At 46.1% G+C, this 24,228-nt stretch overlaps 2 protein-coding genes across 2 annotated transcripts; both read right to left on the reverse strand.

The window, feature by feature from the left end:
• Positions 1-5,416: 5,416 nt before the first annotated feature.
• gnpat2 (glyceronephosphate O-acyltransferase 2) lies at positions 5,417-11,291 on the reverse strand. The gene is made up of 16 exons (XM_079290893.1): positions 11,205-11,291; positions 10,316-10,516; positions 10,030-10,206; positions 9,522-9,655; positions 9,242-9,359; positions 9,026-9,101; positions 8,562-8,713; positions 8,151-8,281; positions 7,724-7,965; positions 7,283-7,540; positions 7,102-7,181; positions 6,820-6,960; positions 6,260-6,359; positions 6,057-6,150; positions 5,880-5,941; positions 5,417-5,715 (listed from the first exon to the last, which is right to left on the reverse strand). The coding sequence occupies exons 1-16, from the start codon at positions 11,214-11,216 to the stop codon at positions 5,663-5,665; spliced, it is 2,031 nt and encodes a 676-aa protein (XP_079147019.1). The 5' UTR covers positions 11,217-11,291; the 3' UTR covers positions 5,417-5,662.
• Positions 11,292-12,251: 960 nt separating this feature from the next.
• LOC306793317 (phosphatidate phosphatase LPIN1-like) lies at positions 12,252-23,245 on the reverse strand. Its single transcript, XM_079290887.1, has 20 exons — positions 23,121-23,245; positions 21,044-21,247; positions 20,825-20,920; positions 19,080-19,366; positions 17,988-18,095; positions 17,778-17,895; positions 17,347-17,656; positions 17,027-17,120; positions 16,760-16,944; positions 16,582-16,675; positions 16,312-16,381; positions 15,669-15,761; positions 15,514-15,575; positions 15,259-15,397; positions 15,018-15,166; positions 14,759-14,845; positions 14,433-14,585; positions 14,175-14,289; positions 13,856-13,959; positions 12,252-13,750 (listed from the first exon to the last, which is right to left on the reverse strand). Exons 2-20 carry the CDS (start codon positions 21,233-21,235, stop codon positions 13,576-13,578), a joined length of 2,631 nt encoding a protein of 876 aa, XP_079147013.1. The 5' UTR covers positions 21,236-21,247; positions 23,121-23,245; the 3' UTR covers positions 12,252-13,575.
• Positions 23,246-24,228: the final 983 nt, after the last annotated feature.

Here is a 24,228-nt window from a genome sequence, read left to right on the forward strand (position 1 = left end):
GAGCAGAGGCGAAGATTCACGGTTAAAATGGATTTTATTTGGATGCAGGCGAGGGCTGAAGCCGTGAACTCGCTGGTTGTTGCCGACGTCCGAGCAGCCAGCAGCCGGTCTGATGGCACCGTCCATCTCGTGTGGCAGTTGCACTGATGTGGTATGGTATGGTGTCGAGCCTGCATGAGACAACGTTACCTCTCAACATTATTTTAAGTGAATGAAGTGCCGTTGTGCTGCAGCAGTTATCACATTGTCACCGCAGCTCCTGCTTTGTTCTGTAAAATATGTTTGGACAATAAAAGTTATCATAATAATAATAATGTATATTTGTACCTGCTGGACTTCTTTCCTTCTGTCTCATCCCCCACTGGAGTGTTTCTGGATGCAGTGACCGGATGATTAGATGAGGTCACAGACTCCCAAAGAGGAGGATCGCGCTGCACTGGTCTCTTTGTGTATTTACATCCTGAAATAGAAGGGAAATTGGTTAGCTACAATTAGCCGCCATAAGCTACTGGTCACACCAGACCAAGTGAGGCTGTAGCTGCAACACCTCTTGAGTGTATTGAGTTGAGCAAGCTTGCCTTTTATTGCTCATGAATGCAGCTTTTCTTTTGTAACAGGAAGAATGTCTTATTTCTTATTTCAAAAGTCATATCGTCTCACATTAATTCCCACAAATTGAAGAGAAAATGCCACTGATGATATCTCCTCTCAAAGCAAAGCATCCATACAAGTCTTCAGTTTCCTTTTAGTTACAAAAAGAAAGAAGGAAATGACCTGCTTCACAAGAACCGGCTGTTCTCTTTTCCTTCAGTCCTTCATGTAACTGAAGGTACAATGGGTCCTTTAAGTCAGCTGGACTGAGCTGAAGGAATAGAGCAGTGAAAATAGTGTCAGTAACAGACACATTCGGAATACTTCAGTGTGTCCAAAGCTTCTATCTATTCAGTGAAATAAAAATAAACAATCTTCACCTTAAGAAAGTGTGGCTTTTTGATGTGTAGAAGAAACGGATTGTATTCCTTTAGATCATAGGTGTCTAGAAACACACAGCCCTGAAGAGGAAATGCATTACAGCAGTTAGATCATTACACATCACTTGTGTGAGGTTTTGTGAAGCTGTTTCCAGTCTAAAGCGGACCGTATGGTGAGATCGGCTTCACCTTGGTGCTGCAGTGATGGAGGTAGTGACTGTATAAGCTCTGGCGCCTCTTGACCGCCGCGGGGCTGCAGCTGGACGCGTGTTCCTCCACTCTCCTCTGGAGTGGAAGCCAGACGCGCTCAGTCCAGCGCTTGTGCAGCAGCTCCCTCCTCCTCAGCTCCGTCACGTCCCGCTGGCTCAGAAACCTCTCCAAGTCCTCAATGGAGACACATTTCACACAATGCTTTACTTTGTAAAGACACAAAGTTACAGATTCAAAGTCTCTTTTTGTAGATGGTAAAAATGTAAAAAGCTGCATTAAACTGCAAATTAAAAAGAGTGGAAAACCACATCATTTGGAGAATGTAAGCTCACACAAAACAACAAACATTGTGCTTTTCTTACCTGCACTAAACCATTTTCTGTGTCCAGTAAGGGTTGGGTTATTTCCTTCGCCTGTTGATTTTCAGCCTCCATCTTGGCCTAAATAGTAATACATGTGGTAAGATCATCCACTGTCTTTTTGTGCCGGTCTGAGTTTGGTTGAGTGCAATACCTTCGGTCGTCTGAGGGAGGCGTGAGAGAGCCGGTCCTGTTTGGCTCCCGGCTGTGGCCAGGAGGGTGAGGCCTCATCCCTTGGCCCTGCTCTTACACATTTAGCGGGGCTCCTCGGATGAGACGGGCTCCCTCTGCGGCCTGCAGCGTCCCTCGCATCTGCCGTGCACTCCTGGAAAAAAAAAAAAAGAGCATTGATCGAGTCTGTGGTCACTACTATCTTCTGTAACTGTCAATAACGGCACATATACTGTAGTGTAAGAAAACCACACAAATTGCAGAGCTCCATGTGGATGATCGACTCTTACAAATCCCAGCTGGAGTTCACGGACAGACCAGCACAGCAGGTACTGACAGATCATGTCACGACCAGGAAACCTGAGCTGCATCTCACCGTTACGTAAACTCAAGGGACGTCAGTGCATGTTTTTAAATGATTTAACACATCAGTCCAAATGTGGCAGCTTCCTTGCTGTGCTTTCTGTTGTGCTGTTCTGAAATAATACCAGTTTATCTCTGGATCTGGAGGGCTGGTTTGTTCATCTGCATCCCCCCCCCCCCCCCCCCCCCCTATTGTCCAGAGTCAAGAGAGGATAACAGTGGCTACCGTATATCTTTCATGTCAATATAACCTGAAACCTTTCCATTCATCTTCTCCAAGGCCCCTGAGATTCCATGATTGCACATTCAGACATGAAGGTACAGACAGAGGATGAAGAGGAGCAGCCGGGCATTCAGACGAGTAGGCTGCCCAGGGTACACACACCGTTTCTAGGCAGCCTCGTTGACATTTAGAGACAAGTTTGTTTTTTTCACCTCTGACTTCAACAGGTTGACAGGAAAAGGTGTGTGGAAGGTGATCACACCACTGGCTGTGTTCATCTTCTTGGGGCCCATCACCTAAATCATGAGGGAATGAAACGGTTTGAGCCATCAGAGGTGACTTGTGCCAGTTTGTGTATGCAAACTGGCACAAGTTAGTACATGTGTATGCATGTACTAACTTGTGCCAGTTAGTACATGCAAAGTAGTTGCATCGTATTACTCGAACAGTACATTGTGTCTGGTCATGTCAGGATTTACCAGCCCGTGTCATCGTAATGTTGTGGTGTCTTACCTTTGTAGACTTGAGGGACGTTTGGGTCCGAAGTTCGTGTGGAAAAAACGGCAGAAATGCGCCAAAATGAACAGAAACTGCTTTGGTTTTTGGGGTCAGCGCATCGTCACATAAAACACACGTAACATTTTAAACGTGGGGCGACTGCTAACCTTTGGTTTCCCCTTCAGACTATTCAACAGAGGCGGTGACTTGGAGAGAGAGGGAGGGAGAGGGAGAGAGAGAGAGGGAGGGAGGGGAGAGCTACTCCTCCACGTGTCCTGCCGTCTGAAGCTTTTTTGTTGCCATGACAAAGACGCACTTCGGCGTGCCTGTGTGTGTGTGTGTGTGTGTGTGTGTGTGTGTGTGTGTGTGTGTGTGTGTGTGTGTGTGTGTGTGTGTGTGTGTGTGTGTGTGTGTGTGTGTGTGTGTGTGTGTGTACGTATTGAATGTAAATCAATTTCACCCAAATATTCAGTAAATGTAAATTTGTGCTGTTACTAAATCCAACACATTTTAACTGTTGCTTTTATTATTATTTACTTTTTTTTTGTTTAGCTTCAATTAATTTATTCAATACTTTTTACTCAAAGTTTTAGTTTTCAAATCGAATCAATTATATTACGTGTCACTTTGTTGCCATCATTTTTTTAAAAGTTTTTAGAGTGTATAGCCTAATTCATATCTTGACTTTTAGATTTATTTCCTCCTTTTAAATTGGCAACAACTACAATATCTTTCTTTAGGCAAGGTGATTGCACGTTGTCTGGCACTCAGGTGTGTCTAGACTAACTTGGAGTTTATCCAGGTAGCAAACTCATGATGGCTATATTTGTAGGCCTACCGGTACTTCATGTTTAGGAATTAGCCGCGTGAAGGCAGGGCAGGGCAGGGCTTGGCCAGATCATAACTTAACCAGATCATAACTTGGGGAGTTCACTGCTTTCCTTCTTTCTCGTTGCCGAGTCCTGGACAGGGGGGAGACCACATGGATTGGTGGACTTCGTTGGCAGCGATTATTGCCCTGCTCTGGATTTTCTGCTTTATAGACGGTAAGAGAATATTTTGTAAAAGGAGATTTGGAAGCCTTTCAGGGACGACGTGGCACCGGTTTACAACCTTATGGCAGAAACTGCTGTCATACATTTATAGCACAAGATATGAGATGCCTCATCTCTCTTTATAACATGTTATAATAGTAAGCTGCTCAGTGTGTGATTTGTTGGGTAAAACAGCATTTGACCTTGCAGTTTTGCTAAGAATTGATAATCAGTTTCCAAAAACATATGAAAGGATGGCCCACTGAGACATCTTCAGGAAATCAGGACAGTAGTTTCATTTTATACGCGTTTCCAAAATTGAGCTTTATTCTGCAGGTGTATAGCAGTGCAGTGCCCACTACAACCTACTTGTGTTGCGTAGAGTATATGTAAGAAGGTCTGCTTTAGTAGACTTCATGAGTCACAAAATGTTTATTTATTGTTGTTTTTAATGAGACATTACAAACATTTAAAGTATTTTTATTCTTTGGCATTTATGATTACCTGTTCCAATAGCCTACATTATTTTGATAAAAGTACAATACTTGGGGAATATAATCGTAAAGATCTGTTGCAGACTGATTTGTGACATTTTGACTTCCTGAGCTCGCGCCCCTCGGCTCAAACCGCTTTGCGTGCTAAGGTGATGACCTCCGTCCACACACGGCTGGTGAACGCTTTAATCCAGTGTCAGACGCTGTGCGTAATGGTTGCTGACATTAGCCAAGGGTGTTAAATTAGAGCTGACCCAGATGCCCTCTTATCTCCAGGCAACGCCGTGCTCGAGCTGCGGCTGCTCTTCCACGCGCTGACCAAAGCCGCATGTCACCTGTACCTGGCCCTGCTCCCGCTGCGCCTCGCCTTCGCGGACTGCGCGCGGTACCAGGTCAACCATGCCCAGCAAACCCCCGCTCCGCAGGGAGGCCACCAGGGCCAGCCGCCCTCCAGGAAGTGCATGCTGCACTTCCTGGAGGGCGTGTGCTTGGTGTGCGAGACGGTGCCCAACCTGATGGGCGCCGCGGTGAGCCTGGGCGCCGCCTTCTACCACATGCTGCAGGGCGGCTTCTACGTCCTGGCGGCCACGCTGCGCACCGTCCAGGTCAACCTGTTGTCCCAAATGAACGGCGAGAGGGATCGGTGGGACAAAGCGCGCCACAGAGCCAAAGAGAGCGAGAAAAAGCTAACTTCTAGAGTGTTGGAATACATCGATAAATATAAATAAATCGATAATGTTCCCTCCATAGGCCTAAAACGATATCCTGCTGAATTGGCACATATGAGGCCTTCGTCTAACTGCCGAGGCTTGAGAGGTGCAGGCAGTGGGTCGATTGGTTTGCAGAGATGACAGGAGGTTGAACTTTAAACTCTGGGTTTCACTCACTGTTGAGGGAATAGTACAAACAGAATCAGAGAAGAATTTCTAAGTATGTGGGAAAACAACAATCTATGGTGCGTTTTGTTACATTTATTGAGATGTAACCAAGTTCAAATAAATGTCTCAAACAAAGATTTGTTATGATATTTGGGACAGTATTACAATTTTTATTGGTACAATGTTTATACAATCAAGAGTCATACTTCAGTGTTACTATGCCAGCAATCACGTTTATTTTAAAGTGCTCTATTCACTTAGAGAGGGGAGGTAGCAGACGTTCAAGAGTGGAACGCTGGCAGGTTAAGTCTGTGCACTGGTGTCGAGGATGCAGAGTTAAAGGTGCAGCATTGCTACCGATGGCTGCATTAAGGCACGGAGGGAAGGAGGAGTGGAACGGGTCAGGCGGGGCTCAACAGGACGGTGAGCTGATACTGAAGATGGATCTGTTCCAGTGGAGGCTAAAGTTTTGCGTCAGGTGTAGTCTGGAGCATCTGGGGAGGGATTTTCCCGCCTACAGTGAGAGAGGAAAAGAAAAAAAAATCCCGTAGGCTGCTGTCGGTTGGTGCGGTAAACACAAACTAAATCCTAAACCCATGGTGAGGACAGTGAGGTTAACGAGGTCGCAATGTTCGTCTTTATCTCAAAATCAGTTGTGTTTGAAGTAAGCCGACTCACAAAACATGTCGCCGATTCTTCTGACAGCTGCTTTGTTCACTCTGTACTCATTCTGCTCAGACCTGTGACGAGAAATCAGACGGAGAATCGTTGGCATTAGGAACACAGCTTCTCAACCACCACAGAAAATGAGCTTAAAACCAAACAGATTTGCCGAAAGCTAATCTCATTACTCACGCCTTTAACTTCGTCAAGGCCTCCAGCCTCCGCAGGGCCGACACAACGTTATTTTGCATGTCGGACGAAAGGGCTTCATAGGTGTGAAGCTCACCTGAAACACACACACACACACACACACACACACAATGATGGGGATCGATTTGCTGATATGAGTTTAAACTGGAGATTGTTTCTAGGGGTCAGAGGTCACTTTGTTTCACCTGAGAGGATGAGCTTTGTAGCCAGGTTTCGCACAGCAGGTAGCAACTGTTTCTCGGCGAACACGTGAACGCCGTCACCACAGAGGTACCTGAACATCACCTGGACACAAAAACACACCCGATCAAACAGGAGGACACACACCGCCTATTTCTACTGTTCAAATCAGAGTCTAAAATCGTAACTTTGTGAGGAAACCTGCTATATATAAATCTTCAGCATCATGGCATATTAAGGAAAAGTCAGCCAGGTGTGACCGAACAACATTTTTTTAGTAACAGAGTGTGTCTGTAATCACATTAAAAATTATTTTATACAAACGATTTTAAATTCTGAATTATTTATTTATTCATTCATTCATTTTTGTACAAAAAAAAAAAGACGAATCAACATAAAAACAAGTTCAATTGCAGAATGTAAGCTACCTCAGGGTTGCCAACCCCCCCCCCCCCCCCCACCCCAACTCCCAGAACAAAAGCAGGGGTCATGACGTCAGAGGTAGCTACGGCCACGTCAGCACAATGTGCGTTATCTCAATCAGGCGAGGCAAAAATGTAACGACCTGATAAGAGTCTATGAAGGGTTGGAGAAGTGCCTGCAGGAAGGATAGCACCTCCAGCCCCGCGTCCGACACCGTCACCTCCTGTCCACTGATGTGGACCGCTCCACATTTCCTCAGGAGGACGCATGCCTCCTCAAAGTCCTGATCAATGGAAAGACAGAAATAAACAGGCACACACATGTTTGCGCCACATATATTATCACCAGGGTTCAACAGGACAACAGCCCTCCTTGTGGTCTTTTTGTCCCGAGATGTCCCGAGGGAGGCTGGTGAGGTTGTTACCTGAGACGACTTCCCAGGGACGAAGATGAATTCGTTGGAGAAGACGTCTCGTAGGAAGCAAAAGAAGGCGAAGAGCTCGTCTGCGAACGGAATGGAAGACCACAAGGCGGCAAGAAGAACAATATAGATCAGTAAATGTCACGGTGTGTTATTTGAGAAACATATATCTTGCAGCGCTCACCTCTCTGCGCTGTCTTTGCGACGTGTATGGCTGTTGCGAGCAGGGCGGGACGCACAAAAATATGCAGGGACTGATTCCTGTAGGCTGCCATCAACAGCACCGCCACCGCCGTCTTGATCACGTCCTCCTCCGGGTTGATCGGACGTTCCCTCTCGCGCTCTTCCTCCTGAACCAGGTAGACACGCCCCGCCGCACGGCGAACTATGGAGTGATGAAGAGCCACGGCGGACGACATCACATCCGGGTCAGGGACTTGTCCTGGAGAAAACGGCGTCCATATCGTCATTGTATCAGCCTCAGAGTAGTTGTGTAATGCATTTGTACATTTGCATGTGTGTATTTGCAGTTACTTAAAGTGCAATAATCCACCGAATGTAGCACTAAAAAGATACAATATTAACAACATATATACGTAGAAATCCATCTATCTTCTTCACCCACCAGGCCAGTTCAGGCGAGCCCCGAAGTCCAGCGCCAGCTTCCTGAGCCAGAGGGTTTTTTCTGCGAGCCGATGCCACGGCAGGCCCTGCTCGGTTAAGACCGCGGTCGGAGCCTGGAGCAACAGGCAGGCCATCAGAGACCAAGGGCTGATCAGAGAGCCCTCCTCCTGGATTCGTACCATCAGATGAGCCAGCGAGCTCACGCAGGCCTGAGCATCTGCACTGGGCTTCTGAGGAAGATCTCTGTGAATAGACATAGAGAGAGGGGGAGGAGGACGAATGTGGGAGACGCATGACTACAGGTATATGTTGGAGGGTCAATAAATGACTTAAAGAGGAGTTTCAAGTGTACAAATGATTCCACTTTGATTCTGTATTTTAGACTGAAGCCTATGAAAACTATATGGCAGGACTTGTATTTTTTCTACCTGGGTGCGAGGTTGTACTGGCAGCGGTTTATCTCGCTCCGACACAATTGTCGGACTGACATGGGGCGGCCAAAGTTCACATGCATGCTGCCGTAATTGTTCTGGAGCACTTTGCGCGCCTTCAGCAGACCCTGCGGAGAAAGAGCCGGGCCGGGAGTGAATCACGAGCAAGCAGCAATCACCTTTACTCACGCGCGAGGTTAGAGACAGAATAATATTGTTTGCAAATACGATAAATGCATTTTTAACATACTGTAACAAACACATGTCGGGAAAGAGAGAGGCAGGCTTAATGAACCCAATTAACCGTCACAATAAACAGTAATATCGCAGCGAATGCTGGGAGGAGGTGAGGCTTCTTGGACGGAGTCATTTGTGTTGATTGACGTGAGTAACGTGACCAGGACGTACCAAGGTGCTTTCTTTGGGTTTGGGGAAACCCAGTAGCTCGTGGGCGAGCAGCGACTCCTCCAGCACTCGGTCGTAGCTGATACTGATGGGGACCAACTTGATGTCATCCACCTCGCCTTTAAAGTAGGGCTCCAGCACCATGCGCATCATACCTGCAGACGCGTGCGAGTACTTTAGAATTGTGTCCCGTTTTCAAAACGGCAATGCACGAGTGCAATAGTCGGTGGCCACAGGAAAAATACGGCCTTCAGACCTAAATACACTGCAGCACAGAGCTGCAGCAGCAGGCAATATCTACTCCTGCACACGACGACGGAACAATGAATATGAAACAAAAGAACTTGTTGAGCTGGACTCGTACGAGGAAATGAGAGAAAGACAATCGTCTATTATTAAGCAACGAGGCGTCCTGACAGACACTCTTTCACCCTGGAACACACACAAAGCGCTGACGTGACACTTACCTAACTTGGGCATCAGGGACTTCAGTGTGCGACTTCGCAGGCCTTCCACATAAAACTCCAAAGGTGCATATCCCTTCTACAGAAACCTCATGGTTGGAGACACTCTTTACAGACAGTCAAATACAGCAGCTGGTGGACTGAGGAATACTTGAACAAGCTGAAGCCATTTCCAAAAAGACCGTTTGAGTTTGTTACGGCTGATGTTTTGCATCTTACCTTGACAATGGTTCTGACATATTCCGACAGCACTGCCCAGTACAGTTTGTCAGAGCCGATGGCACGTCGGATAAAGAAAGCTCCCGAGCGGCGAAAAATCTCTCCGAACATCTTCATCCTTGCAAGAGCTTTACAGTGGAGAAAACCAGAGAAAACAAATGGAGGGAGGGAGGAAGAGAGAGAGAGTGAGCATCATGAAAACATTCTACATCAAGCAGAGGTGTTGTAATGCAACTCTACATGATCTATAATATCCTGTTCTTTTGATTAAAATAGATACTTGCGAAGCCCTGCAGCAATCACAGGCAACGGGATGTCGTAGGTGAACAGGATGTAGGAGACAACCAAGAAGTCCACGTAGCTCCTGTGATTGGGCAGCAGGATCACAGGACTCTCGCCGACAGCTTTTCGGAGCTGCATGGGACAGACGACGGAGAAATCTAAAGCTGTACCAGTAGCAGCCCCGTGGTCGTCTTTGAACCCTTGATAGCATTTTACTTTTCTAGTTTTCAGAAGATATCATATGCTGTATACGGTATATCATATTAGTCTCAATAAAGCGCAAGCCACTATTGCATACATTTAAATATGATGAAACATTTTATATGTTACGGTTCGCTTCCGTTATTTCAAAAATGTAATGTGGATGAGCTGTATTTGTATATGAGATAGAACAGTTACTTAGAAGCTGTACATTGTAGTGGACACTGTCCTTCACTGGCTGTATGAAACTGGTGCATATCTGTAATGTGCCGTTGTTGTAAACACAGTATGGATTTGGTCCTGACCGCGTCGAGTCCTTCCATGTTGACGTGGACGCCGGTGAAGAGTCTCTTCAACACCTTGGTGAATACGTAGGCCAGCAGCCTGACGAACCCCAGCTGCAGGTTCTGAGACATTTCCTCCAAAATCACAGAGGCCTCCTCTCGCACCTCCTCCAGCGACGACCCCGTCTCGGTGGCGATCTGACGGGGGGGGGGAAACGCAGATGGAAAAGACTCCATATTGATGAAGCAATACTGTAAAAACTCTTTGTTGCATCTTTCTTTTATTTTGTAAATGACACCATCCCACCTCCTCGACCACGTAGCGGAGATACTGGGACTCCAGCACGGCTTTGGGGAGGTCAGCAGCGGTGCAGGTCGGGCCTCCTTCGTAAGGGCTGGGGGTGAAGTCCCTGAGGGCATGGCAAAGATCACTGCTGCACCTCTTCTCCTTCAATATATCCACAAACTCCTCCTCATTTTCCGGGCCTGCTCTGCCTGAATCCCTACACTGGAGGGAGAGGACGTCATTGCTGTGTTAAAAGCATTACAGTGACATTTGATGTTTGGCAACTTTAACAGAACAGGAACACAGAAACATGGCTGACTTGACTCGGGTATGTGAGACGAAAGGAAGAGAATGTTAAACATTTTGGGAAGTTACTGGCTGAAACATCTTGTGTCCAGCAGTAAAAAATAAGTGTATATTCATAGATTCTGGATTTCTCAATGAGAGAAAGGGACTAGAAGTAATTTTAACATATTAAAACACAAATTGTTAATCCAAACATTTGTCCTGTATGTTTTAAGACATGTCAGAAGGAGATCTTTAAATACAAAAGCAGCATTTTTATCTACCGTGGCTATACACTGAAACAACACACTGCCTCCTTATCTGCAGTCTGCTCTCATTTGTACTATGATCCTCTAATGTCGGTTGCTGGCGACATTGCTCAACGATGTTTTACGGCCAGCCAAAGTTCCAGCAGCTGGACAGATATATTTACAGCAACAACAGCCTCAGCGTGAAGGCGAGCAAACACATCGAAAGTCTTTTGCGCGTTCATTCGCGATGTCAGCGCTCGCACACTTTAAAAAAGGTACAACTTTGAAAAGGGGAACTGAGCTCGCGCTGTGCACACGAACGCGCGACAGTGCGGTTTGATACAGAAGGTGTTGTTGTGTGACGGCTCTCTTACCGTGCTCGTCATGCTTCACAGGAAACAAGCACAAAGCTCGCAGGTGTCTGTCCTCATCGACTTTCGTTTCCAGTACTTGAAGGGCCCCTTGCGAGACTCCCCGCGAGGAGAGCAGCAGCCAATCAGCGGCGTCGCTGGGTTTTAGAAACTCCTCCTGCTGTTGAAAAGTGCAGCCCTTTGCTCTAAATAACCCCACAGTATTGTGCACGACCTAAAAGTCCAAACAAGCACATGTCCGAGGCTTAGGTAGCGTGTCTATCCATCTATCCATCTATCTATGTATCTATAAGCAGCCTGATGCATCACAGTGATGACAGACAACTCCAGAACAAAATAACATTTTCTCAAGTACTGTATTTAAGTACAAATGAAGGTACTTGTACTTTACTTGAGTACCGCTGTGTTCTTTTATTTGTAAGACAACACCAGAACGTAACAAATAAACATATATATTATTAAAATGATAAATTGTGCATCAGAAATATCAATATTTGTCTGACAGCTTCAGTTATGTTTCAGATTACAACTTTTCATCATCTTCCTGTTCAGTGAAACGCATGCATCCAAATGTAATGTAATGATTTGTTTCATAAAAACTGAAGGGGTGACGTGTTTTACGTCTTAAGCTAAATAAACTCGTTAAAAACCTCCTTGGATCTGCTGGGAAATGAATCTTCACAGAGTTCAAAACATGGCTGTTCTCATGAAAAGTTGTCTAGTGGCTCTCTACAAACGTTATGATCTTATAGAATATGATGCATTGCTGTAAATTAAACTACCCAACAGTATATAAACCGTAAACATCTAAAACCATAAAATGCAACACATTAATGTACTAATCCACAAACATCACGAATAGTAGGAAAACACTGACGCTTTCGTATTTTCACAGTGTGATATTTCTACTTCTCTATGAATATTTCTTCCACCGCTGCATTCAGTTGAACGGAGAGCTGTCGTGCTGAATTATTGACCCACGCGCACTGTTATCAAGGCATTTCTTTATTGACTCTGCTTACATAAATAAAACAGTGAACTGGTCAGGAGAAGGAGTGGAGGGAATAAATGAACACATTATTGATCATATCGCTCACAGTTAAGGCAAAGTTAGATATGCTTTCAGGCTGTTGGAGCTCTTTCATGGAAAGAATCATAAAGCATTATATGCATATCCTCTTCCATAAACCACACGCTTACTCAGTATGACTGTACGGTTCGGGTGGTTCACAGTCAAAACACCGATACATTAGGCCATGACAGCATGCAGCTCCTGCATATGACCTCAGGTTATCTGTGTTGTAAGAATTAAAGATCACTTTTCAAGTGTCTGTTACTTTGGAAGAAAATGTCAAACATTCCTTTTAATACTGTCGCCTACTGTCCTCTCTAAGATGTCTGATAAGGGCTTCCAGACCTGGCTTTTGCTCTCAGTGATATTACAAGGGGAATGGCAGCAGTACAAGAACCAATGGGTGATGTATGATGTAGGCTACATGTCATATCACCAGATGAATGAACAAAATATATCTAACGGCATTTATGGAAACAAGCATACATCTTAACTCAGCTGAGCACCGAACAGTCACATCGTGTGAACTGTAACTGAATGAAGTCATTTCACGAAGGCCACCACAGAAATCACTTCCACATCGCAACATATACACGCCGTGTGATTTCAATAGAAAAATAAAAACGTTTCAACAATTCTCACAGATACTCTTTTTTTGTTTTTAAAGGGGAAACAATGGTTATTTTGACCATTCAAAATGTTGTGCTTTCGGTTCTCCTGTCAGCATGACTTTGTCTCAACAATAAATATGCATTCAAACCGTCTTTATAATGAACAATGGCAGAACAATGTCACGCTACATAGACGTCCACTCATTAATTGTGCTGTGTAATACATTTTAACGTATGTAACTAATACTGACGGAATAATACATTACACATACAGTATGTTGCTCTAAAGTAAAATGTCTACATATATATATATATTTATATATATACTGTATATATATATATATATGCAACTCCATGTTGATTGAACATCGGTACCATCTGAGCAATACAGGAAGCAACTGCCTGCATAAATAGCTTGAAAAGTCTAGCTACTGAAATAATGTCAACACTCACTCAAAAATAGTACATGTGCTAAGCTGCCTGAATAAATTATTATTATTTCTCACATACATACAGATGGTTTTAGACAAAGGCCATCTTTTCACAAAGGTGCTCTTACATCCATCTATAAATATTTTAACAGCAAATTAACCAAATTAGTTTGCTCTCTGCTGTGCACTCAAAGTGCTCCATCCTCTTCTACAGTGAAAACAAAAATACAAATTCCTGTCACACCGTCAGCCGTAGATAGTCAGCTGCTGGGGAGGGGAGTCTGTGGAGGTGTAGTACCCGGATGGTCCACCCGGGGGAGCTGCTGCCTCCAGTAGGTGAAGTGGCTGTAGGTGTCAGAGCAAGGGAAGTCTGAGGATGAGGCGCGCGTCTTCAGAGGGAACACGTGGTCCACCACCTCGCCCAGACGGACGTATCTGGGGAGAGGAGAGGCCAGCGGTCAGACACGTTGAATTCAGAAAAGTAAACGTCACAATGTTTCCTCCTTGAATACGGCGCGTGAACTGGACGCATGGACTCACGATGAGATGTTGGTCTTGGCGTGCTCCTGCACGAGCTCGCCTTTAGGGTTTACCGTAAAAATCCTATTCAGTGGCACTCCTACTTCTTTATAGGAATATACATCCTAAACAATGTAAAAGAGCATTTAATTCAGTGTTGGAAATGATGTGTATTTGAATTAAACTTTACAAAAGTAACATGCATTTGTGCAAGAATCTACAGCACAAATGGCTTTCATTTTCAACCCCCCAAAAATATCCAGATGGATTTTATACGCCAGGAACAACCTTTCAATGACGTAGTGTACCATGAGTTGTGCTTCATGTAACGCGTGCGTACCGTTGGTCTGTTGCCAAACGCTGCATAGAACGGCTGAGTGTTGGGGAAGAAGAGGTTCTTGATATCGTTGAGACACTCCACCTTGAATTTCTCTGGTTTCTTCTCAATCACCTCCCTGTCACACACACACACACACACACCACAGAGATGTAACCAAGTATCAGCACAGTGCAACAACGATGAAGCCGCAGTGTCTCCTGCGTCGTCTTGAGCGTAAACGTAGAAACACATGCGTGTGTGTTTGTGCGAATGAGAGACCTGTGCAAGGCTGAAAAGAGGCTGCTCGGGCTGAGGAGGACGGGCCCAATGGGAAGCATGGTGCCCCTCTCGTTGACCCAGTGGAGGTAACCTCTGGTCATGTCGGCCATGCCGATAGCTCGCGCCGAACAGTACAGGAACTTGTAGCCATTTCTGACGAAGCGAGAACAAGCGCGTGCATCGATAACGATCACTCCATGGCAATAACAACAAATCTGGTCTTTTTCAGAGCTTGTTCTTTGGTCTGTCCGGTGTAAAATACACACAGAATTTCCAAGCAATGTGTGCCTTTTGGTGCTTTAAATGAAACTACAGTTGGTGCTTACTGGCTGACTTTGTGGTAGAGGTTTGCAATGCCCTGGTGGGTCCAGTCTTTCCCCAGTGTGGGCAGGATATGACCCAATGTGTCCGACCTGAAGACAAACACGCATGAATTACATTTAGACATGTGAGCGCAGGCTAATGTCTGTCCTGGACACAACCTGTAGATTACATATGGGGCCACATATGTACATAATATTCATTTTCACTCCAAACGGAGTTCAACTGTGTTGTAAAATGTTTGTATTCACGTGTGTCACACACCTGGTGATGGTTCCATCTATGTCAGAGATGATTATCTTGTCGTCCCAGTTCCAGAGGTAGACGGTGCCCTGACAGCGACAGGTTCCCTGGTACTGAGTGGTCACACTAAACACAACATCGTTCGGGCCATCCTGCAGCTGGAGGGACATCTGTGTGAGAGAGAGAGAAAGGGGGAAAGAGACATCATATACAATGGTAAAAACAACTACAATAAGTAGAACAACTCAAAATATTCGCTCACCAGCTGCTCTGATGTGAGTCGGAGTGTTTTCTTATACGACACGCCTCCTAGTGTGAGCCCAGGCTCTGACTGGATGGTGGGAGAGCTCTGCATGGCGTCCCCGCGGTCGTCATCGCTGGAGGACGACTCGTCTTTGTGTCTGGCATCGGACAGGTCGACGGTGTGTTAAAAGGATGTTCACGCCCCGACAGACAGGATGTTCTGTCGCTCGCTAACTGAGAGCATATTTTGTGTTTCTTTTCAAGGGTTCCTCACCTGCTTGACATTTTCCCGGCCTGCTCAGCGTAACCGCAGGCCCCGCGCTCAGAGACGGAATCCTGCGAGAGGAGAAACAGCGTTGATTTGCTTTTGCCCACTCACTTAGTGGAATCGAAACAGAAACGTTGTCCAGCAAGATGAGAGGAAATCACCGATTTGGAGCCGCTGTTTCTGCCTCGCCAGGAGAACCACCACCTCCCTCCTTTCTTGGGCATCTTCTCCTTCATGATGTCCTCCACTGCAGCCTGGAGCGGAGCACACACGACCCCAAAAACAACCACAACACAACACCATAAAAAAAAACACACTTAAAAAAAACAACTCAAAGCTAAAGCATGTATGGGGGGAGGGGGCGGTGATTGGAAGTTCGATAGAGGACAAGGAATGAGGAAGGAAAGGGTAAAGGAATGTGGTCTGTGACATACAGAGCTGTAGCCCAGCACACCAGTGAGACAACAGAGGAGAAACTCTCAGGCTGAGTGAATATAACTGAGGCAAGAGGACTAATGGAGGGGGGGGGATAGAGGGGGAGACAAAGTTTAGGGAGAAGAGATTCAGTGGATGTTTGTCATTAAGACCGCGACAACAGAACATTCAGGTTGTAAGTTTATCGATTGCACATTCGGTGCTGTGCAACATAATGCATGTAGGATGGGCAGAAGTATAAGGTGTACAGGTGTATATACAGTCACGCAGGGTGCGGTACCAGTTGCAGTCCACAGAGGGGAGTGGTGTTCATGTAACACAACCAAACGACCGAGAGTCAAATATCTGCGCTGAGTATTAGTTTCTTACCTTTGGCAGCGGTTTCTGAAAGGCTTGCATGGCCAGCATAAGGGGAGCTGCCGAACTCCAATTATAGTATCTGAGGGAGAAACTACATTTATTTTTATCAATTTCATCAACAAAAAAAACCCACTTTGTCAGCTAAATGTCTTTACAAAAAATGTCTTCATGAGCTCAAACCATCCTGCACATGCTGCAGGTTCTGCTGCAAGTGTGTGACAGTTAAATCCATACGGCTTATTTCTGCTGTTTTCATTTCTCCGGTGTAATATGTCTTACTTGGAGCCAATTTTCACGACCAAGTTGGGGTCGTCGATGATGGAGGGGTTTTCCGAAAACTGCTGGTAAGAGATGATCTTCTCGTGGAAATGCTCTGCACAGGAGACACACGCACTTTGTTTCAGTTTCCTCTTTCCTGCAGCTGACGACACCAGCGTGAAGCTGCGCCGTGTCTCACCTTTAGTGATCTCCCTGTTGTCATTGAGCCCTCCACACAAAGAGATGGCGATGGACGGCACGTCGGCCATGTGGTCGCAGTAGCTGTCCACTCCGCTGTCTCCTCCAGAGCTGACCGACTGTGGGGACATGCTGGTGCTGTGGAGACCCGGGTCCGAGATGCTCCTCGCTGCCGCACTGCCGTCACTACGGAGGAGAGGCGTTAAGCTCGGCTACAGCAACGTCTTACAACTTTTAACGGCACGCACAACATGTGATTGTTTCATACCTCTTAGGGAAATAAAGGGCCGCCACTTCAGGCTCCAGCTCTGTGATGTCATCCAGGTAAATTCCATCAGAGCCAAGATGGCGGCTTCTCTTGTCTGCAACAGAGAGACAGCTTCTTTGTGTTTCGGGGCACTTTTTTACAGCTTGGTTGGCAAGTAAAATGCAATAAAAAATAGGCAGTGCAGTGGATTTTATTGCAAAGTACATGTCTTTAAAAGCAACTATTTCACCACAAAACACAATAACACTTTGGTTTTGAATGTCTGCGGATTCGATAAACTCCTGAAGGAATTATACACCGTATTGCCCGTTGACTGTTACCTTGTCTCTTGGACGGAGAGTCTGTCTTGCCCGGTGGACGAGACATTGCCTCCTCCATGTCAGACGTCATCCGAGCTGCCACGCCTCCGGCTGTCTGGAACTCAGTCCTCGTGGACTCGGACTCCATCCCCACCGTTTCCTCGCCCGTCTCCTCCGGCATCAGCAGTCTGAGCGCCGATATTTCGGAGCAGAGCCCACACTGCTCCGAGGACGTCTCGTGTGTTATCACGCGGAAGTGTGTGCTTTCAGACACGGGGATGGATACTGGGCAAACTGGTGGAGGGTCGGGTTTCACTGGGAGGAAGGACGGCTAGAAGAGCACGGAGGAGGACAAAAATATGAAAACACCAGACTAACATGAACGTACCAAAAACGACTGCACATACATTGAGAGCTGCTGTTCTCTATGTATGCACAGTGGAGACTTTTACCGTAGCAGCATGTGGCATCTCCCCCCACGCCCAGAGCATGGCTGGATTCTGATTGTTTGAAGGCTTGGTCATGAGTTCAGAGTCGCTCTTGGGAGAGGTGGGACGAGAGTTTCCGGGGCTGAGAGAGGAAGAGACGATAAACCAGAATTATAGAGCTGTTTCTTCTGAATAATAACATGGAGGTCTTCGTCATATGAGTGGATGAAGCACCTCTGAATTGGGCTCCAATCTCCATCTGAACGGGTGTACATGCCGGTCTGTTTGAAAGAGCCGCCGGCTGAACCGACCGCCATCTCGTCTCTCAAGACGTCCCGAGTCCTGAAACACACACAAATACTGTATATGTACACCATATCAATGTGTATCATTCATCTGTAACGCAATGTCTTTTAAGTTGTACTCATGGTCTGTAATTTACCTTTCCCTTTTCACCCGTTTCACAGAGATCATGCCTGAACTTCTTGCTGCACGCACTCAAAACATGACAAGCGTGAGTCCGGATTGTAAATTTCTTTTTGACTCCCCAATTGTTCTTGTGTTCGGTTTGATCAGTTAACATGAAAATAAGCGTAAAAAATCAACAGTATTTGAACCAGAAATGCAACAAAATGTACGAATACTGGCTTGGTGTTAGAGGGTCGACTGTTCCCGTTAATAACAAAGCATTTTAACAATGTGTTTACACTTCATATACGACCATCTCTTTTTAAAACTGCCAGCTTGGTGTTGTTTCACGGTCGTGTACAGAAGAGACGAGCCAGAATTCAGATGTAATGTTTTCCCAAACACCAGCAGAGATCAAAATAAATCGATTGCGGTTTAGATTGAACCAAAAGGCCAGGTCACGTGTCGGCGTACTGTGCTGTGCGCACATGAAACATGCGCCCTTTAACAAAAACACACACTGTGAAGATGTTTCCTCTTTTCACGTGGAAGCTTCTTTTCCATCTAATAAAAATCTAAATAGTATTCGTGTTTTCCATATGGTCTTGAGTGTCTTATCAGTGTGTGTGTGTGTGTGTGTGTGTGTGTGCCAATGCCACAGCTGGAGGCCTCTCCACTACAGACACTGGTCTGTTTATTCTCATCTGGCAGACTCCAATTTTGTTCCAGCTGCTCTCACAGCTCATTTGAGTGACGTATTATACTTTATATCTTACCGCCTCACTGCCCCCCCCTTGTTCTGACTCGTGTATTGCTCTTCCTCTTTGCTTGCACCTCACACGTATATCTTCTTGCTTTCTTTATTCCTCTTTCTCCTCCTTCGCCCCTTCATCCTTTGCTCTCTCCACATTTTCTCACCTGTTGCTCTCCACCGCCGTCATTTCGTCTGAGCTGATGTCGATGGTGAACATGTCTTCGTCCTCGGAGTGGTCCCCGCTCTCCTCCCTCCTCACGCTGTCCGCCCGGGCCTTCCTCCTCCTCTTCCTCCTCTTCTTCATCATCCCGCCGCCAGTCTCTCCCGCGCAGCCCGCAGAGCCCAGGCTCTGTACGGGCGGCCCGGAGCTCTTCCCCATCAGGGAGGAGCTCATCAGGATGGGCCCATCCGACAAGATCGGAGAGGTGGCCAGGTAGGAGGGAACCACTTCCTGTGAGAAATAAGATAAAGTCAGGGACATTGATAAAATGCCTTTAAGAAAGAAATAGGTTTTGAGATGAGACTTAAAACACACCAACAAGATTCTTGCCATTAAAAACTGCAAGGGTGCAAGGTCAGCGAGTGTGACTGCATCCAAAACATCTTGTCTGGCATCCACCCAAACAATGTCTGTAAGCAGGTTAAAACTGGATTTCGAAATTTTGACCATGGCCCTTTTGTTTTGCGCAGTTTTTGTCTGAGTCAAAATTGTGCAATCACTGCAACACTGTATGCAGCCACTTCTGCTGTGAGGAGAGCCGTTGCCAGTGAAACCAAAACAGACTCTGTTCCTCTGTTTTGTGAAAGGAGCAGGGGGGAGGGGGAGGGGGGGGGGGGGTTAAAATGCTTCCTTCTAGGAAACGAAAATACTTTCCAGGAGGATCTCCTGCTGCCAGCGCAGGGGAGTCTAAATGTGTGTGCAGACATTTGGAAAGAGAGAGAGAGAAAGAGAGAGAGAGAGAGAGAGAGAGAGAGAGAGAGAGAGAGAGAGAGAGAGAGAAGGAGAGAGAGAAGGAGGAAAAAGCGAGGTACAACCATATGGTTTGTGGTCTAACAACAGTACTCTCCCTCACGTTTTTCTTCCCTGTGCCAAGAACTCTCGGTGTCCCCGTCCCCCTCCTTTCTCTTCCAGGCCTGGGAATCTGACACCACTCTGGGGAAATAAATGACCCGTTTCCCTTGTTGGTGCCGGGGCCCCCGAGCCCAGTCGTTCACCGCTTGTTTGTGTCTTTCAGCTGCACACATCCTCATGTATACTTTAGCGAAGAAACGCAGGACATGGCTGTTTCAACCAGCTGCTCCAAAACTCTTGGAAAACCAAATGCTTTCCAAGAACTCAAGAGAAACAGCTGCTTTTTTTATAGTTGTGTTCATCGTGTTTTTTTTTTCTGTTTTGTACTTTTTTTAACGGTTCTCAAGGGCTCCATCAACATAAAAAGAGACGGTATTGTTTTACTACATCTTTTCAACTTGTCAACCGACAACCACTTCTCTATTTCTTTGCCAGATTGATCCTCAGCCTTTCGGCAGCAGCTTTAAATATAGTTCAGAAAAGCCTGAGATAGTAAATGCTGCATTCAGAAACTCATTCACTCGCTGATGAACAGAAGAATGCTGTTCAGCCAAAAGGGAGAGGAAAAACTTCTGTGCCAACTCTGTACACAGAGCATGACCCTGTTCAAACTACTACTGTACGGCTGCATGTAAGGAGGAAGAGCTCTCGGTTGTAAACATGGGTGTGTCTGGGTTTCAGGGACATCAGCGGGGCGGAGACTGATGTGTGTTTTCATTTTAATCTTGCTGTTATTTGAATCAATGCCCGCCGTTCAACGAATGTTGTATCACACTTTGAACCGGCGCATTTCTATGAAGACATTCACTGCTCAGACACAATTACATTCACGCGTACCTGATCGTTCTCCGTTTCCTGCACAAAGAATGCTTCTCCATTGTCCCCAAGCTTCATATGTAGATCCACTGGTTCTCCATTGATCTCCATGTCCACCTTGAGGAGCAGGGAAAGGGGCAAAAGAGGTGTAAGAAAAAGCGGGAACAGATGGAAACAACACTTCAAGCATCTGAAAGGTTGCACGTCTCTTAACGTGACAACAAAGGCGGTTGCCCTTACCACTTTCTCTCGGGACCGCAGGACTCCCATCTTGCCGAAGCGAACATGGAAAGGTGAGCAGTGCAGAGACCCGTCGGGCTGTCTCACCACGATGACGTCAATGCAGCCAGAAAGAGTGGCGGGATTGAGGCCTCGGTACAGCTCTTTGACCTGGACGAACACCTGCCCTGCCAACTGGCCCACGTAGTTCATGGTCTGACGGGTCTGGAGGAGGGAACAGTGAGAAGGGGGGACAGGACGGGACGGAAGAGATTATTGAGCATTATAGCTATCAACCACATCCATTAAAAGAAGGTCTGAATCTGCTACTTCATAGTGGGGACCACTAAGTGCCGCAACACTCAAACTCAGTGAACATTCAGAGGAGGAGGTGTTTACGATGTTCATCTCAGTCAAACCACTGATGGCGTATTACTCTCCCTCAGGGCCATGAGGTGAAGTTATTCCAATGCGCTGATTTGAAGTCAGCTTTTGAGCTGCACTAAGACCGGTCCGGCTGTGGAAAGAGGACATGAAGACTTGTTCCTGTTCAGTAGTCTTTGGCCGACATACTGTAGAAAAAAGCTGATGATCCTCTGGGGAAAGAGGATCATCAGCTTCTGGAAAAGTCTGGAAATCCGACCCAAAACCCCGTCAACTGAGATCAAAGGACAAACCAAATTAGACCACGGAGGTGATGTCATAGCCTTTCCTCGGTATTTATCGGTTGAGCAGAGACGTCACGAGAACTAAAGCAGAGCACGTCGGCAATGCAGACAGCTAGAGCGCTCTTATAGTCAGTCATACGCTGGACGTTACTGTCCCTCGTTTGACGACAGCAACACAGTAACATATGGAGGAAGACGAGGGGTTGATCACGATCACATCTTTGTTTTTTTCAAAGAAGTTCAGTTTACTGCCCAAATGCTTTCAAGGTGAACATTTGAAAACATCTGGAAAAGAACACGATCTTGTGTTCTGTCTGAGTCACTAGTTGGGACAGCGCAACGCTTAAACAAACTACTGCAAAGGAATGCAAGTAAGATACTTTCTTTTCTTCCTGTGAGATAAAGAAGGTATGGAAATGAACGAAGACCATTTCAAAAATATCTGCTCAATCTCATCCCTGCTGGCGCCAGAGACTAAATTATTTACATTTCTGTGATGCAAACACCAATGAAACACGTGATGAATCCCATTTGTAGCGGTCAAGAGTCCTTGGGGGTTTGCAGCTGAAGCGGGTCCAACCTTGACTCATTTGGCAGTGAGCCCCCAAAATGATTGGGAACAGGGAAGATGTAACAATGCCAACTGAAATACTTCTTGCAGATGACCTTAACCCGCCTTTAATTATTCATTTCACCTTTCACTGAGGCGTTGAGTTACAGGGCTGCCGGCAAACCCCCTGCTGATTTTCAAAGCTGAGGACTTTTTTTTTCTGTGAATGCTGCAGAGCAGCTCCGTCCAAAAATAGATTGTTCTTGTGTTCCAGATGAAACAGAAAGAGGAACAATGTCTCAAAACACTGACAGCACTGCTTGGTTTCATAAAGGACTGGGAGTTGAGACAAACATAACTGAGCCTTTTCGCGAAATCCTATTTTTAAAAGCCTGTGATTTGTGTTGAACTGTAGTTTGGTCATGAGTTTAATTGGTTTACAAGCTGCAGTTATGAATCTTCCCATGCAGGCTGGAATCTGTCTGAGCCACTCAGCAGATAATGTGTCTCATTAGTCCCATAAACACAGAAAACTAACACAAAACTAACGATAGGCTCCACCTGACTATTTAAGAAAACAACAACCCAAGTGGAAGGTGTAAGTGATGAATTATCAGTTTAATTAAGAACACTCAGCAATACACGAGCCTCACACCAATCAGCTACACATATTTAAAAGAAAGACATATCGACAGCTGACTCATAATAACGTCCTGACATGGAAAGTGTCAGTAATGCTGATAACTGATGAGTATAGGCCTATATAATGAGCATGAAGACGCAGTGTTGATCATAACAGATATGCGCAACCGTGTGAAAAATCAGAATTATCATCAGACATGCAGGTGCAGTCAAACACACTGTAAAAACAGCATCATACCTTCTGTGGCTGAGTATGCCGACAGCCTTTACCAACGCACGGGGACTGGCGCTTCCACAGCGGTGACTGACAGCTCAACTGCACATTATAGAAGAAGCCATTCGCGGATAGAGGTGATGCGTGCGTGCTCCACGAAAGCCTCGACTTTCTGTCACCGAGTCACGGCGACCAAAAAAAAAACAACTGTTTATTAAGTGATTGCGATACTGATGTCTCCCTCTGAGCGCCTGTGTTTCCTCTTCGCTCCGTCTGTGTCAGCGAGCCTGGTCGGTGGATGACATCATCTCCATCGGAACCCGCCCGCTGACCAATCAGCGTCGAGCCGTGGAGTTGCCAAACGCATCGTTTCAGCTGCCACAGTGGCAACAAACAAAAAAAAAACACAGACAGACTCGTTGCGTCAAAAATGGTGTTCTCACGGCACGGCCGATTCATTCGGAGACACGAGTTCCGCACGTACTTTTTTAGGGCACATTCAACTAATCAGTGGATATCTAAATGTATGTGAAACAGGACTATGCATGGTCTGAAAACAATAATGCACTTATGCTTTATATTTTTCATGAAGCATTACATTGTAACCGCGCCACGCGGTGACGTCTCAGTTTAAAGAGCACAGAGGGGAAACGTGTTCCCTGCACAGAGGACCCGGCGGCAGAGTCGCAGCACGGCGGGAAGTAGCGGGCTCTGCGTCAGCGTTTGAAGTCACCCAGTCAGCCAGGAGGAGTGAGGTGATCTCTCCGGCCAATCACAGGCACGCGCGATGTAGCCGGTCTAGACTGGGACCTTGAAGTGCAACGTCGGGAGAATGTGGTTGACTTGTGGTGGTCTTAGCCTGAGAACTCTGTTGACCCTGCACCAACCTCAGCTGACATTAAGCAGTTTTATGAATGGATATATGGGTGGCTTCTTTTACTGCATAAGAAGTTATGTAAAATATGACTATGTAGTTCACACTTTTTGTCAATAAACCACATTTAAATTGAGGCATTTCCTGTGAGCATGCTCTTCTCCCCTGTGCAGCTACAGTTTAGTTTCATTCATCGCAGCACAAAGCCACTTGTAGTGTAACTCACCCTTCTGTCTCACCCTGAATGTACCATCTACA

The sequence above is a fragment of the Melanostigma gelatinosum genome (genome assembly GCF_949748355.1).
Source record: "Melanostigma gelatinosum genome assembly, chromosome: 19".
Taxonomy (NCBI): Eukaryota; Metazoa; Chordata; class Actinopteri; order Perciformes; family Zoarcidae; genus Melanostigma; species Melanostigma gelatinosum.

Bases quoted from the DNA above. Each gene is read 5' to 3' on its own strand.
- gnpat2 (XM_079290893.1), bottom strand. The intron at 8,282-8,561 runs GTACGTCCTGGT...CTTTCTCCGCAG, and splicing joins AACCCAAAGAAAGCACCTTG to GGTCTGCTGAAGGCGCGCAA. The intron at 6,151-6,259 runs GTGAAACAAAGT...TGTGTGTTTCAG, and splicing joins TACAAAGCTCATCCTCTCAG to GTGAGCTTCACACCTATGAA.
- LOC306793317 (XM_079290887.1), bottom strand. From the start codon at position 21,235: ATGAACTACGTGGGCCAGTTGGCAGGGCAGGTGTTCGTCCAGGTCAAA. The intron at 15,576-15,668 runs GTGATTTCCTCT...CTCCTCTCGCAG, and splicing joins GAAACAGCGGCTCCAAATCG to GATTCCGTCTCTGAGCGCGG. The intron at 13,751-13,855 runs GTGAGTCCATGC...TCCTCTCCCCAG, and splicing joins GCCAAGACCAACATCTCATC to ATACGTCCGTCTGGGCGAGG.